General features: G+C 37.8%; 1 protein-coding gene across 14 annotated transcripts in view; it reads left to right on the forward strand.

Annotated features, from left to right (window-relative positions):
- SPAG17 (sperm associated antigen 17) overlaps positions 1-16,380 on the forward strand; it is a 287,582-nt gene that overhangs the window by 190,787 nt on the left and 80,415 nt on the right. For all 14 annotated transcript variants that reach the window (XR_013159174.1, XR_013159175.1, XR_013159176.1 and 11 more), the window contains 6 exons: positions 636-781; positions 1,442-1,572; positions 3,468-3,595; positions 5,405-5,587; positions 6,433-6,546; positions 7,048-7,093. Coding sequence is in view for 4 of the 14 variants with exons in the window: in XM_077119739.1 (XP_076975854.1) it covers positions 636-781; positions 1,442-1,572; positions 3,468-3,595; positions 5,405-5,587; positions 6,433-6,546; positions 7,048-7,093 (748 nt within the window). In the remaining 10 variants the exon portion in view is untranslated. The remainder of the gene's footprint in view (positions 1-635; positions 782-1,441; positions 1,573-3,467; positions 3,596-5,404; positions 5,588-6,432; positions 6,547-7,047; positions 7,094-16,380) is intronic.

Raw genomic sequence — 16,380 nt, forward strand, 5'->3', positions numbered from 1 at the left:
AAATGTCTGGGTTGTTCAGTCTAAGCATTCTGAAATTGATGCTTCTCTTTGATGTACGTCCAGTGGTTTTCCAGCCAAGACCACACTCTTTCCTAGGAGACCCACAACAGATGGGAACAACACTAATGCTAGAACATTTTTCCCTATATTGATACTGAATCTGTTTCCTTGTTTTCTATCCATGAGTCCAAATTCTACCCTTGCCATCGTGGAAGATAGTCCCTTTCCATGTGATCACCCTTGAAATACATAAGGACAGCTATCATGGGAATATCCTTTCTTCCATGATTAAATCCCCAGTCCCTCAACTAATTCTAAATGATATGGTTTTGAGTCTCCTCCCCATTCTAGCTACATTCCTCTGAATATATTCCAGTCTGTCTTACAGTTTGGTTCCACATTCAGGTGTGATTTGTACTAAATCTAAACTGCTACTAAACTAGTACTAAACTGCTACTAGGTTTTCACTTTTACTCATGCCATCTGTATTTAGTAAAAAATAACTTACGAATAAATTATCACTGATTTTCTGAATATAACAAAATGTTACCTGGTTTCTCACATTGGCTCAAAAGTTAAGTAAGCTTTATGGCATTTTTTTTTCCTTTTAGTTGTTTATATGCTTTGTCCCTTAGGTCATGGCTGATGGTAGTTCATCAACTATGTTACCTGATAACAATTTCAAAGATGATATAAGTACAAACACTGAGGGTTATGATAGTTTGTTACCTATTGACCTTCATAAGAATCATCAACAAATCTATGGTGAACATGTACCCAGGTAAAATATTAATAATAATAATAGTAATAATTTTGTTTTAAATACCAAGTTTGGGAGACATTTTTAATACAATTTTATTCTGATATATTGTATATTCACATGCCATACAATCATCCAAAGTGTGCAATCAGTGGTTTTCAGTATCATCATATAGCTGTGCATTCATCATCATAATTGATTTTTGAACATTTCTATTACTCCAAAGAAATAAAAATGAGAATAAAAATAAAAGTAAAAAAGGACACCCAAAATATCCCATGCCCCATCCCCCCATTATTATACACTAGATAAAGGGTGTGTCAGTCACAAGGTTTTCACAATCACATGGTCACACCTTAAAAGTTATACAGTTATACAATCATCTTCAAGAATTAAGGCTATTGGATTATGTTGACATTTTCAGGCATTTCCTTCCACCCACTCCAATATACCAAAAACTGAAAAGGAATATCTATATACTGCATAAGAATAACCTCCAGAATGACCTCCTGACTCTATTTGAAATCTCTTGGCATTTTCTCTGTTTTTTTAATATGGATCTCCCCTTTCATTGGAGTAGATAGAGGGAAACACCCAAAACTGCCCAACTGCAACCCAACAGCCTCAGGAGACATTTTAACTGGACTCTTGAAGTGATTAGATTTTTATATCTTCAAATAGGTTTTTTGTTGTCTATGCTGATGGATCAGGAATGGAACTTCTTCGAGACAGTGACATAGAAGAATATCTATCCATGGCATATGGAGAACCGACCACTGCAGTTCTCCAAGAGCCAGTACAGGAACAGCCAGGTAGACAACCTCACGGTCTGGGGCCCACTGCGCATCCTTACCAGTTCTCATCTGCTTTACTGTCCCATCCACCAACAGGGTCATTTTCTCTACTTTTTCCCCTCGGTTTACTTATCTGCACTGCTTTCCAACAATCAAGCCATCTCAACCTAATTATACAATTTCTTAAATGTATTTTCCTATCACGCTGTATCTGAGCATCATCCTGTGAAACTGTCTGTGTATGAGTGCCTCTCCTACCTATGAGCAAAACCCTCTATCTGTGTCTAGGTATGTGCCTAGTTGCCTATTTATGTACTTATTTCATCTGGGAAGAAAAAAAAAGTGAGATATCTCTTAGAAGTTCACTGTTTGCATTTTTGATGGTGTTTCCTTGATGAAATTTAACACAATAGGAAAGTGCATTTGGTGTGTGTGTGTTAGAATGTCAACCTAAAATAGATAAGTTATATGCCTTGGGGCATTTATGCTATTATAATCGATTTCAAAGTAATTGATGTGTGACCAGTGGTTAGAGAAACATGTTACATCAAGTAGCATTTGCAATGTATGCAAACACAAATGTAAACCCACATGTTTTCTGTGTACAAAAAAACCCATTGCTGTATCTAGGTTTATGTCTGTGTTTCTCTTTATATTTCTTTGTTTGGTGGAATATATTTTGTGTGCATTTATGAATAACCTGCATCTCTGTCACTTATATCTTTTAGAGTACACATGCATAATCTAATATGCCTCACTCCTGGTCTGTGGAAGCAGAGAGGGGAGGGCTCTGACTGACTGTGCAATGCATGTATGCAGCTGTCTAAGAATAAGAATTTATCTAAAATTGCTTTATCAGTCAGTCATTTCACTAGTATCTACATGGCAACCTACCAAGCACCAAACATTGGTTGGGTGTTAGGCATTCAATGGTGAATCTGAGACAAGCATGAACCTTGCTTTCACAGAGCTCACAGTTTACTGGGAGAGGCAAGCATTAACAATATAGTAACACATATAACAATGTAATTATAAATTAAGATAAGGTCTATGAACATGTTTCTGTGAGAGAATCTAACAGAGGAACATGACATAATGTAGAAGGCTTCCCTAAAGACACTTGAGCCTAGAACTGGTGAATGAGTAAAGATTAATTAAGGCAAGAGTGAAAACTTTCATGGAAGAGAGGATACATAGCAGGAAGCATTAAACACTTTAAAACAGAAAAAATAAAGGCCAAAGTACCTGAAGCTTGGAAATGAAGAATTGTGCAAGTTGAAGCAGATGTCAGAAATTGTTAAGGACTTTTGTCTTCATCAATGAGCAATGAGAAGCCAAAGAAGAGTTTTAATTGTAGACTAACATAATCAGTCACCCCGGCTGCAGGGCTAGGTCCAGTCACAGGATAGATGTGAGTAGAAAAGCCAGTTGTTTCTGTAATCCGGAACAGGGCCTCTCTGAGGCAGATTATGTTGCTTTGTGTAAGGTAGGGCTGGTGAAGAGGGCAGTAGTGGGTGGACTCACGAAGTGTTTAGTGGTTACGGTAAGTATGTGTTTCTTAAAGGACAGTGGAGTTATCAATTAATACTCTCAAGTATACTATAGTCTCTAAGTGGTATAGTGATTAAAAGTCTCATCCTTCCAGTTAGATTGCAAGGTCCTTTAGTATAATCACTGTGTCCCACATATCTTTTTATGTAGAAGGCAATTCAGAAGTGTTTATTGAATTGGGCGCACGGGTGGTTCAGTGGTAGAAAACTTGCCTTCCATGCTGGACAGCCAGGTTTGATTCCCAGACCATGCACCGTCCCCCCCCCCCCCCAAATTGTTTGTTGAATTTACTGAACACCTAGTGAATTTTTCAGAGAACTGTTGATAGACAAATGACCTTCTGGTAACTATCTTTGGACCAGGTGCCCTGAGCATCACCGTCCTTCGCCCTTTTCATGAAGCATCACCATGGCTAATGAAGAAAGAATTAGACACAATTACTCCTCCTAATCTCCAGTCAAGGCCATGGGAGACGTTTCCCTCAGTTGAGGTATAAATTTTTCTGCTGAAAAGCCACTTTATTTGCATATCCACTGATCAATGGACCAGGCTCAGGTCTCCTTCCATATAGTCATATATTTTCATCCTTATGTTAATTTTAATGGGATAAGGAGTCTTACATTTAAAGATTTTAACATCTTGTATTTCAGGCTTGGACATTTTCTTCTAATGTAAAAAGATCCATTCTGAATAGCCCATGTTTACTTCATCTTCCCTGTCATAGAATAACTGATATTATACAATACAGAAATCTTCCCTTCTGCCGTTTCTTCCTTGTTAGTTTTAACACACAATTCTAGATCTTTCATGTTCTTTTAAATCTTCTTGTATTAAAAATATACCAAGTGAGTGTATAGAAATAAGGTGAAGGATTACTCATAATGATTTGCAACTGTGATGGTAGAAAATAAGCATCATAATTATGTCAGATTAGAGAAGCCCTACCTAAATATTTTTAAAGAATGAAAGAAAATATCTTAGGCAAGAATCATGAAGTCCCTTGCAAGATTTGTCATTGCATTTCATGAGTAATTTATGTGATATGCCCAGTATATCATTAGATTTTGAATTATTAAATCAGTGACAACCTTGATCATATTGTCAGAGAGATATGCTAGTGTTAAGTGAGGAGGACAATGTTCCTGAGTTATGAGGATTTTTTGCTTCCCTACACAACCTTGTAATAGCAATGGCACAGATACTGAACACTCAGCTAACAAGGACCTCCCCCTCCTGTATTTTAAATTGGTGACTATAATCAAAATGATGACCTAAAGGTGGCCTGAATTCTAGTCTCCTTATTAATGTGATCTGGAATAAGCCACACTACACCTTCATTTTCTTATCTGAAGTAGAGAAAGGCTCACCAAGGCTATATCAAGGTTGAAAGTACTATACACTAAGACAAAAGTGTATGCCATAGGTGCTCAGGTAGTTCAGTGGCAGAATGCTCCCCTTCCCTGTGGGAGACCTGGATTCGATTTCCGAACCATGCACCACCACCACCACCACCCCCAAAAAGATGTATATGCCACATCTGAGATTGATGAAAAAAAAATTGTTTTTCTGAAACTGTTACTTCTGGGAAGAGTTGCCCTGTTCAGACTGCCCCTGAGTGGTTATGTCTGGCCAGATCTCAGAGACTGTATAACAAAATGTAGCACACCAGGCATCCTTCAGGACAGAGGGCACCAAAGTACCCCCTCCTGAATATCAATTGTAAGGATAACATAGAGCTGTGAGTCTACCCTAAGGTGAGAATTTCTTCCCAAGAGATCCTGAGAAGGCTCTGGAGGCATGCTTAATTTAGAGTAAACTCAAACATGGCTCCAGATCCATGGGATACATTCTCTCTCAAATAATCTCTCTAGATCAAAATGAACATGGAGCCTGAAAGCTCAAAACTGCTTAATTCCAAACCAATATCGTAGCTACCTGTGGACACATTGAAGAATAGTTTCATGCATTTGGCATAAACTAGCTGTAATACTCTGACATAGCATTACTTGGCATTCCCCTAAATGCTACTCACCAGGCCCACCATGCAGCAGGATTTTAAATTAGTCAGATTCTTGGTGACACATATAAAGAAGAAATTTTCTGAGTTCTGTTATCAATTTTTCCTTATAGCTTGTAGGCGTTTCTAAACACAGGGCTCTTTTTTTTTTTTTCACCTTTCTCTTCCTTAACAAATGTTGCCTAATGTAATATCTGCATATAAGAACTCAGTTTAAAAAAAAAGTTTGACATTAAAATATTCTGATTTCTTTGGTGGTGTTCTGCTTTGTTTTGTTAACAGAAAAAAACTCCAGGACCTCCATTTGGCACTCATATTTGGAAGGGCCTTTGCATTGGGTCTAAACAACTAGTAAATGCCCCAGCCCCTATACTCAAGTGCCCCAGTGTGCTACAGATCCGTCAGTTCATCCAGCATGAGGTCATAAAAAGTGAGCTGAAACTGAGGCTACAGATTTCCCTAAAGGTAATGGAATCCAGGGAACCTGACCCAAAAGAATCAGGAACATGGCAATCGTTGCTCTCGATTTTCCAAGGAATCTGAAATTTTGGAACTTTACTGATATTTATGAAAAACAATGCATGACCATCAATCCTCCAGAGGTTAGAAAGTTGACAGGTAGAAAATACTGAATGGTTTCCATAAGGTGGAGGAAACATTAAGAGGCCCGAAAGATATTGAGATGATAAGTAACTTTTATGTGTCATTTCTCTTTAGAGTTCACTTCTCTCACTATATAGAAAGCTAGTCTTCAAAATAGATGATATACATATTAATCTAGTATTTGTCCATGGTTTTGGAAATGGTCTAAATATTTGTAAATATATAGTAATTTTATAATTATAGCAATTCAGACCTGTCATAGAACAGGAAATTATTAAATATTTGTGGTAAAAGTGAAGTGTATTTTTCTTGGAAGTAAAAGGATGGACTAAGATTGATAAAGATAGAACCATAAACATCGGACTTGGAAAGGACTTTAGAAATCGTCTAACCCAACTCTGTTCATTTTATTAATGAGGAAAATGAACCACAGAGTTAGCAGCAGGAGCTCTCTGAGGTTCTGATACAGTTCTAATATCCTAGGTCCTTAAAGCTTTGCTTTCTTCTGAGAGCTTTGCCTTATTGACACATTAAGGGAAAAACTTCAAAAACTTTGCAGATTGCCAACCGGTAACTGATTGGTGAGCATTGTGAGTTTATATATCCTTGATCTCTTTGTGACATTTCAGATTGATGTTGACTACATTAGTAGACTCTCTCCACCTTATTACTGACTTTTGTTGATTCATTTTATTATGCTGTTCTAGGATTACATAAACCATATTCTAAAGAAAGAAGATGAGCTACAGGAAATGACGGTTAAAGATTCCAGAACTGAGGAAGAGAGGGGCAATGCTGCAGATCTTCTCAAGCTAGTTATGGTGAGAAAGAAATGTTTTATATATCAATGTATTTACAGTTGCTTCGATATTAGATGCTTCATGACAAAATATCATAAGAAATAGCCATTTCTCCACTTTTCTGAAACTTTTGCTCCCTACTTATAATTTCTCATTTCTGTGGAAATCTGATTCCACATAATTGAATTTGCCAAATGGTTTTTGAAGGTCCTCCTTTGATCATAAATAATTCTTAGGGGCTTAACTGAAGTTTTATTGTCTTCAGAGAATTGATTTTCATTGAAATTTGAATGAATGAAGGAAATAGTAAGGATGGAGAAAGAGAAAGGAATTTACTCATTTTAAAATGATTTCCATATTTTAAAATGCTTTAAGTGAAAGGAATGACTAAAAATAAATCAATTTTGATTTAGTATTAAAAGCCTAATTGATTTTATAGTAATTTCCAAAAAGATTATTTTGAGTATATAAAGTGAATTTTGCATGTAATATCATTATTAATTATTTCTATCTTCATTTCAGTCTTTCCCTAAAATGGAAGAAACTGCAAAAAGTCATGTTACTGAAGGTAACTGGTATTTAATATTTTTCTGAAATATATTTTAAAAATTTCAAAAGGAGCATTCTTAACCACACCTATCAGTCATTCTCTGGTCTATGGCAAAGCAGCATGGAAATGTCTCCATTCTAGTACTGGTCATCTTGTGTTGTGATGACTTATTTTTACCTGAGCTAAAATGTAGGACACTGAGAACCATGATTGCCTCTAATTCATCATTATCTTTCATCTGCTGAATGGAGAAAAAGTTGGCAGTTGATTTTTATGTAAACCTCAACTATTTAGAAGCTAGTTAAAATTCAGAAAGGAAACAACTAACCAATCAAGATCTCCCTCTGCCATCTGCACCCCCACCCCCCACAACTCGACCTCTTGAGCAACTACAGTTATCACCAAATCCTCCCACTGTTTTACACACTATGTAGTTCATGCAGTTTGCTCTTGGAAGAAATTCTCATTCAAAGCATATTTATTTTGGGAGACACATAACCTTAGTAAACTTGGCTTTGTGGCATCATAGCCCACAATTGACAAGAAGTGGAGTTTTTTGCTTTGCTTTGTTTTCATTTCTTCTTTTTGATCATTTGGCAAAGGTCAAAAACTGGCAGGCATGGGCCTCATTTTGGGCTACAGATGTGTTTCATGTGTCATACACAGGTGACTTGCACAATTGTTGTTTTGTTACTGTGGTTTTTTTCTGGATTTTTTTCTCCTCTTAAAATGCCCTGTGCTGGTTTGAAAGGATGTATGTACCTTAGAAAAACCATGTTTTAATCCTAATCCCATTTTATAAAGTCAGCTGTTTCTTCTCATCCCTATTCAGTACTGGAGCTGTGACTCAATCAAGAGTGGTGGTTAATCCAGATTTGGTGGAGATGTTTCTCTACCCATTTCATGTGGGTCTTGATTAGTTTACTGGAATCCTTTAAAAGAGGGTACATTTCAGAGAAAAGGAGAGATTCTGAGAGAGCAGAGAATGACGTAGCCAAAAGAAGCAGAAAGTCTACCAGCCAGCAACCTTTGGTCATGAAAAGGAAAATGCCTCCCTAAGAGCTTCATGAAACAGGAAGCCAGGAAAGAAAGCTAGCAGATGACACCATGTTTGCCATGTGCCTTTCCAGATGAGAGAGAAACCTTGACTGTGTTTGCTATATGCCTTCTCACTTGAGAGAGAAACTCTGAACTTAATCAGCCTTCTTGAATCAAGGTATCTTTCCCTGGATGCCTTAGATTGGACATTTCTATAGACTTGTTTTAATTGGGACATTTTCTCAGCCTTGGAACTGTAAACTTGTAAGTTCTTAAATTCCCCTTTTTAAAAGCCATTCTATTTCTGGTATATTGCATTCCAGCAGCTAGAAAACTAGAACATGACCCATTACCATATGATATATATAAGATCCTGAAAGAGAAAGAGTTCCAGCCAAGAATTCTGTACCCAGTCAAATTTTCCTTCAGAACTGAGGAAGAGATTAAAATTTTCATAGACAAACAAATGCTGAAAGAATTTGTCAATAAGAGACTGACCTTATAAGAGATACTAAAGGGAGTTCTGAAGGCTGAAAAAAAAAAAAAGACAGGAGAGGGAGGTCTGGAGGAGGGCACAGAATTGAAGAGTGCCATAAGGGTAATTTAAATGATAAAAAGAGAAAGAGGGAAAAAAGTATATAGATCTGATAAATAAAATCCAAAGTATAAGATGGTGGATTCAAGAAACACCTTTACAGTAAAAACTGAAGGGAATGATAGACGTTTCAACAATAATAGTAGGAGACTTCAATATACCACTCTCCTCTATAGATAGAACAACCAGACAGAGGATCTGAAAGGAAATAGAGAACTTAAACAATTGATAAATGAATTAGTCCTAATAGACACATATGTCGTTACACCCCAAAACACCAGGATGTACATTCTTCTCTAGTGCTCATGGACATTCTCCAGGAGAGATCATATGCTAGGGCACAAAACAGGTCTTATAAATTTAAAAACATTGAAATTATTCAAAGCACTTTCTCTGATCACAATGAAATGAAGCTAGATCTCAATAGCCACCAAAGAATGAGAACATTCGCAAATATATGGAGATTAAATAACACACCCTTAAACAACCAATGGGTCAAAAAAGAAATTGCTGGAGAAATCAGTAGCTGTCTGAAAATGAATTAAAATGAGAATGAAACGTAATTATGAGATATTTCTCATAAATGAATGGGAGAACAAAAGAACAAAAGAACAAAAGAAAGAATCAATGAAACCAAAGGTTGGTTCTTTGAGAAAATCAATAAAATTGATTTTAGCAAGGCTGACAAAAAATAAAAGAAATGCAAATATTACCATAAATTCTAAAGACATAAAAAAAATCATAAAAGGATACTATGAACAATTATGCACCAAGAAACTAGATAACTTAGATGAAATGGACAAATTCCTGGAAACACATGAACAAACTACACTGACTCAAGGAGAAATAGAAGATCTCAGCAAACCAATCACAAGTAAAGAGATTCAATCAGTCATCAAAAATCTTCCTACAGGGTGGGCCACAGTGACTCAGCAGGCAAGAATGCTTGCCTGCCATGCCAGAGGACCTGGGTTCGTTTCCCGGTGCATGCCCATGTTAAAAAAAAAAAAAAAAAATCTTCCTACAAAGAAAAGCCCAGGGCCAGATGGCTTCACAGGGGAATTTTATCAAACATTCCAAAAAGAACTAACATCAATCCTGCTCAAAGAAAACTTATTTTATGAACCTAACATCACTTTAATACCAAAACATCTTGTAAAGATGCTACAAGAAAGGAAAACTACAGGCCAATCTCCCTAAAGAACATAGATGCAAAAAGTCTCAACAAAATACTAGCAAATCAAATCCAACAACACATTAAAAGAATCATACACCGTGACCAAGTGGGGTTTATACCAAAAATGCAAGGATGGTTCAACACAAGAAACTCTATTAATGTAATACACCACATTAACAAATCGAAAAGGAAAAATTACATGATCATCTCGATTAATGCTGAAAAATCATTCCAAAAAATTCAACATCCTTTCCTGATAAAAACACTTCAAAAGAGATTAAAAAGACTGAAAGGGGTTTATAGACCTATGTGTCCCACTGATTAACACTAGAAATATGAATTAGTTTTCACAAGAATTACTTCAAAGGTATGATTCTTGTACGAGGAGTGTTTAAGTCCAGGGTACAGGGGTAAAACTGATATTGCATGCTATGAGCTATGTTCAAAAAGAAACCATCAGCACTACCACAGCAATAGCAGAGGTAAATAAGGGGGTACAGACAAGGGTTAAGAAGAGGTTTAGATTTCCTATTTGGCGAGGGTGTGTTTATTGATTTTATTTCTCTTGGGAACAATTGAATTATCTAAAATTAAGAATGTTGATGGGCTGTGGACTTTGGACCCTATACATAATGCCCAATGAATACAGGTGGCTTAAAGATGCACTTTTCTGATCTTAGGGGGAAAGCTTTCAATCTTTCTCCATTGAGTATACTGCTAACTATGGGTATGGGAGAACTGGATATCAATAGCCAAAAAGAATGAAAGAGGACCCATCTCTTACACCATATGCAAAAATTAACCCTAAGTGGATCAAACATCTAAATATAAGAACCAGTACCATGATGCACCTAGAAGAAAATGTAGGGAAATATCTTCAAGACCTAGTAATAGGAGGTAGCTTCCTAAACTTCACACCCAAAGCACAAGCAACAAAAGAAAAAATAGATAAATAGGAACTCCTCAAAATCAAATGTTTTTGCACCTCAAAAGTCTTTATCAAAAAGGTGAAGAGGCAACCAACTCAATGGGAGAAAATATTTGGAAATCATATATAGGACAAAGGTTTGATATCCTATGTACATAAAGAAATCAACAACTCAACGACGAAAGAATAGACAACCCAATTATAAAATGGGCTAAAGATATGAATAGGCATTTTTCTGAAGAGCAAATACAGATGGCTAAAAAAGTTCATGAAAAGATGGTCATTCTCATTAACTATATAAGGGCAATGCAGATTAAGACTACGATGAGATACCACCTCACACCTATAAGAATGGCTGCTATTAAACAAACAGGAAACTACAAATGTTGGAGAGGCTGTGGAGAAATTGGGACACTTATTCACTGCTGGTGGAGATGTATGATGATATAGCTGCTATGGAAGACAGTTTGGCGGTTCCTTAGGAGAGTTGCCCTATGATCTGGCAATAGCACTACTCGGTAGTGCTATTCAGTCCAGAAGAACTGAAAGCAGTGATGCAAACAGACAATTGCACACCAATGTTTACAGCAGCACTATTCACAATCACCAAAAGATGGAAACACTCCATGTGCCCATTAACAGATGAGTGGATTAACAAAATGTGGTACATACATACAATGGAATATTATGCAACAGTAAGATGGACTGACGTCCTGAAGCATGTGACAAGATGGATTAGGCTTGAGGATATTATACTGAGTGAAATAAGCCAGACACAAAAGGATAGATACTGTATGACCCACTTTTGCGACCGTGGCAAAGGTAAAATCACAGGCTAATAATACAGAATATGGGGAACCTAGAGATACATGGATGCTAGAGATGGGTGAGCGGTTAGCTAATGAGGTTGAACTCAAATGTAAGGGAATAGATAGAAGTGAAGGCAATTCACTAGTGGGTCTATAAGTAATATTGCCAAATTGAAGGTGAACATGATTGAAAGGGGCTATATAAACCCATGTGTCAACACTGATTAACATTACAAATATAAATAAGTTCTTGCATGAGCTACTTCAAAGGTGTGAATCCTGTACAAAGAGTGTATAAGTTCAGGGTATAGCTATTCCATAGCTATTGCATGCTGTGGGCTATGTTTAACAGGAAAACATCAATTTACCACAGCAACACCAGGGATAAATAATGGGGGAAGGAACAAGATTTAAGGGGATGTTTAGATTGTGTGTGTTTATTTGTTATCTTTCTCTTGGAAACAATAAAATTATCAAAAATTGAGAGTGTTGATGGACTACTGCTTTGGATATTATACATGATGCCTAATGAATGGAGGTGGCTGAAGTATGCATTGATTGAGAAGTAGACTGGCAAACAATGGTGTATATATATGATCGAATATTGTGCTCCTACAAAAAAGAACGAAGTTGTGAGGCATGCAACATTGTGAATGAACATGTGGGGCACTTGGTGAGGCAAAATAAGCCAGAAACGAAAGAGCAATTATTGTGTGATCTCATTTAGAAAATACTTGTAAGAAAACAGCTGCCTAGATTGTAAGCTCTTGTAGCAGTCACATTTAGTCTGGAGTTGTAATTATTATTTCTGGATTATTTGTTTTATAAATGTATAACCTGGTATTTAGAGGTAAGAATGAAGCCAATCAGCTCAGGATTAAGGTAATTCAGAATACAGGGGTAAGGAAGACACTATCTACATCTTAGAACCATATCTACTCTTTGAGACCAAAGGAAGAAAGGTTTATTCTGGCCAGAACCTGAATTTCCCGTAGCTCATAATCTAACTCAACCTGTCTGGATAGATCATTTAAACAATCCAAACACAGGGAGCCCAGAATATGAGGACCTTTAATCCTTTATAGCTTAATGTAATGCCTGGATACATCCCAGAGTATATTAAGCAGACAATCAAAAAGTATTGGCAACGTCCCTTGAGGGATGGGAGAAAAAGTATGAAACTATTCAACCTTACCATTAGGGAATCCCCTGATATTGTGTCAAACTTTAGGGACACCCAAATCAATAGGCCAACCCTTAAATCGTGAGGCTTACTCTTATGAATCTTATGTAGGTGTCAGAGAAGCTTAGCCTAACTTAAGTTATGCCAAACAGTTACTTCTGGAGGACCATATCTTTTGTTGCTCAGATATGGCCTCTTGAGGGGCCAAGATGGTGGCTTAGCAATGTGCATGTTTTAGTTCGTCCTCCAGAACAACTACTAAATAACCAGAAACAGTACAGAACAGCTCCTGGAGCCACGACAGTGACCAGACACACAGCGTACCCCAGTCTGGACCAGCTGGACCGGCTGTGAGTCTCCGGAACCGTGAGTTCCCCAAGCTGCGGCAGCCAGCGCCCGGTGCCCCTCCCCCACAGGCGACTTCCCAGAGGGAAAGGAAAGAGACTCTAACAGTAGCAGGGACTGAGTCCAACCAAACACCAATTGTGGCATTAATAAACAAATTCTCACTACTAAAAATAGTCCCCCAGCTCAGGCAAAACTGGTCAAGGCGGAGGTGGCCTATTGGGCTAACCGAAAAAGAGGAAAGGGGACGAAACGGAAGTTTTGGTAGCTGTTTCTATGGAGGCTTGGCTGCCTCTGGATTCAGCAGTGGGACTACTCGGGTTGCAACTGCCCCAGGCATACGCAGAAACAGACTGCTTTCAGGGCTGTCTCCCGCCTGAGCCTTCCCCACGGGAGGGGCGAAACGCAACTCAGGTGGAATCCCTCTCTCAAGGAATTCAGACCCCAGGGCTTGGCAATTTGAAGCCATTAAAACCAGCCTACAACCTCTCCTCCGTCTCCACCACGCCCCCAGCAGGGAGAGCCTTCCAAAGTTAAAGGAGCCACAACATCTTTTGCTGGTGGGACCCGCAGACAGACAAGCACCACATACTGGGCAGGATAAGAAAAACAGAGCCCAGAGAATTCACAGGAAAGTCTCTCAACCTGCTGGGTCTCACACTCAGGGAAAACTGACGCAGGTGACTCCTTCTCCCCCCCCCCCCACCAAAGGAGGCCAGTTTAGTCCGGGAAAACCTGGCTGGAGTCTATAATACCTATGTAGACCCTCCTAAGGGTGGGGAGGGAAAAGGCATCTTACAAGCAAGACAAGAAACAAGAAAACAAGAACTGAAAAATTACCCTCTGTTAAACAAAACTTAAGCTAGAGGCCCAGAAAAAGCTGAACTGAAGGTCAAAGAACAGATAGACAACAAACTCATCTAGCAAGAAAACCCTAGGTAAGATAAGTGAAAGCAATCTCCAGAATAAACTAATTAAGGTAATTAAATGTCCAGACGCCAGCAAAAAATAACAAATCACACCAGGAAACTTAAAGATATGGCCCAGTCAAAGGAACAAACCAATAGTTCAAATGAGATACAGGAGTTGAAACAACTAATTCTGAATATACGAACAGAAATGGAAAACCTCATCAAAAACCAAATCAATGAATTGAGGGAGGACAAGAAGAAGGCAAGGAATGAACAAAAAGAAGAAATGAAAAGTCTGAAAAAACAAATCACAGAACTTATGGGAATGAAAGATACAGTAGAAGAGATGAAAAAACAACGGAAACCAACAATGGTAGATTTCAAGAGACAGAGGTTAGAATTAGTGAACTGGAGGACGGAACATCTGAAATCCAAAAAGAAACAGAAACTATAGGGAAAAGAATGGAAAAATATGAACAGGGGCTCAGGGAATTGAATGATAATATGAAGCGTACAAATATATATGTTGTGGGTGTCCCAGAAGGAGAAGAGAAAGGAAAAGGAGGAGAAAAACTAATGGAAGAAATTATCACTGAAAATTTCCCAACTCTTATGAAAGACCTAAAATTATAGATCCAAGAAGTGCAGTGCACCCCAAAGAGAATAGATCCAAATAGACGTTCTCCAAGACACTTACTAGTCAGAATGTCAGAGGTCAAAGAGAAAGAGAAGATCTTGAAAGCAGCAAGAGAAAAGCAATCCATCACATACAAGGGAAACCCAATAAGACTATGTGTAGATTTCTCAGCAGAAACCATGGAGGCGAGAAGACAGTGGGATGATATATTTAAATTAGTAAAAGAGAAAAACTGCCAACCAAGAATTCTATATCCAGCAAAATTTTCCTTCAAAAATGAGGGAGAAATTAAAACATTTTCAGACAAAAAGTCACTAAGAGAATTTGTGACCAAGAGACCAGCTCTGCAAGAAATACTAAAGGGAGCACTAGAGACAAATACAAAAAGAAAGACAGAAGAGAGAGGTGTGGAGAAGAGTGTAGAAAGAAGGAAAATTAGATATGACATATAAAATACAAAAGTCAAAATGGTAGAAGAAAGTACTACCCAAACAGTAATAACACTAAATGTTAATGGACTGAACTCCCCAATCAAGACATAGACTGGCAGAATGGATTAAAAAACAGGATCCTTCTATATGCTGTCTGCGGAAAACACATCTTAGACCCAAAGATAAACATAGGTTGAAAGTGAAAGGTTGGGAAAAGATATTTCATGCAAATAACAACCAGAAAAGAGCAGGAGTAGCTATACTAATATCCAACAAATTAGACTTCAGATATGGCCTCTTTCTCTCTAAGCCCAACTCTGCAAGTGAAATCATTGCCCCCCCACACACACACACATGGGACATGACATCCAGGGGTGAAAGTCTCCCTGGCGATGTGGGAGATAACTCCCAGGGATGAGTCTTGCCTTGGCATCATAGGATCAACAATGCCATCCTGACCAAAAGGGAGGACAGTAAGTATAACAAATAAGGTATCAGTGGCTGACAGAGTTCAAATAGAGTTGAGAGGCTACTCTGGACGTCACTCTTGTGCAAGCTTCAGTTAGACATTGCTACTACCATAACTTGCAAAACCCCAACCCAGACCATTGCAGCAAATCCTAAGGGTCACCTAGGGCAATATATAAGATTCTACAAAGGTTACATGCACTAGGGTAGCTTCCCAGAAACCTACAACTCCAGATGGGTCCCTGGACCAGATAAGTCCTGACATGCAGAGGGGCCAGGTTCTCCAAAATGCTAACTAGTTCAATTCCCCTATCCCATATTATCTACAGCCCCTTCCAACATGAAAAAGTTAGAATTGGCATAGCCCAAATACCCCAAAAGAGTGGGATTTAAAGATCAAAGATGATGGTGTAATTATGCAGAGAAAGTAGGTTTAACAAATGAGAATGCTTCCTGAATCATTATATTGATATTTCTTTTAGTCTTCAGTATCTTAGAGCAGCTAGAAGTAAACCCTAAAATTGTTGAATTGTAACCCATACCTAACTCTGATATCTGATCTACAACTAATTGTTCTGATGTGCTTTGTAACTCATTGCTTTTTTTGTATATATGTTATTTTTCACAAAAAAGAAAAATATGTATTTCTTCTAGCCTCAGTGTTTTAGAACAGCTTAAAGGAAAAATCTGAAATAGTGGAATGGTAACCCATAACAAATTCTGAAATCTGCTCTGTAATTACTTTTTTCAAGTGTACTTTGAAAATCATTGAGTTTTCTTTCT

This window comes from Tamandua tetradactyla, chromosome 11, assembly GCF_023851605.1.
Source record: "Tamandua tetradactyla isolate mTamTet1 chromosome 11, mTamTet1.pri, whole genome shotgun sequence".
Taxonomy (NCBI): domain Eukaryota; kingdom Metazoa; phylum Chordata; class Mammalia; order Pilosa; family Myrmecophagidae; genus Tamandua; species Tamandua tetradactyla.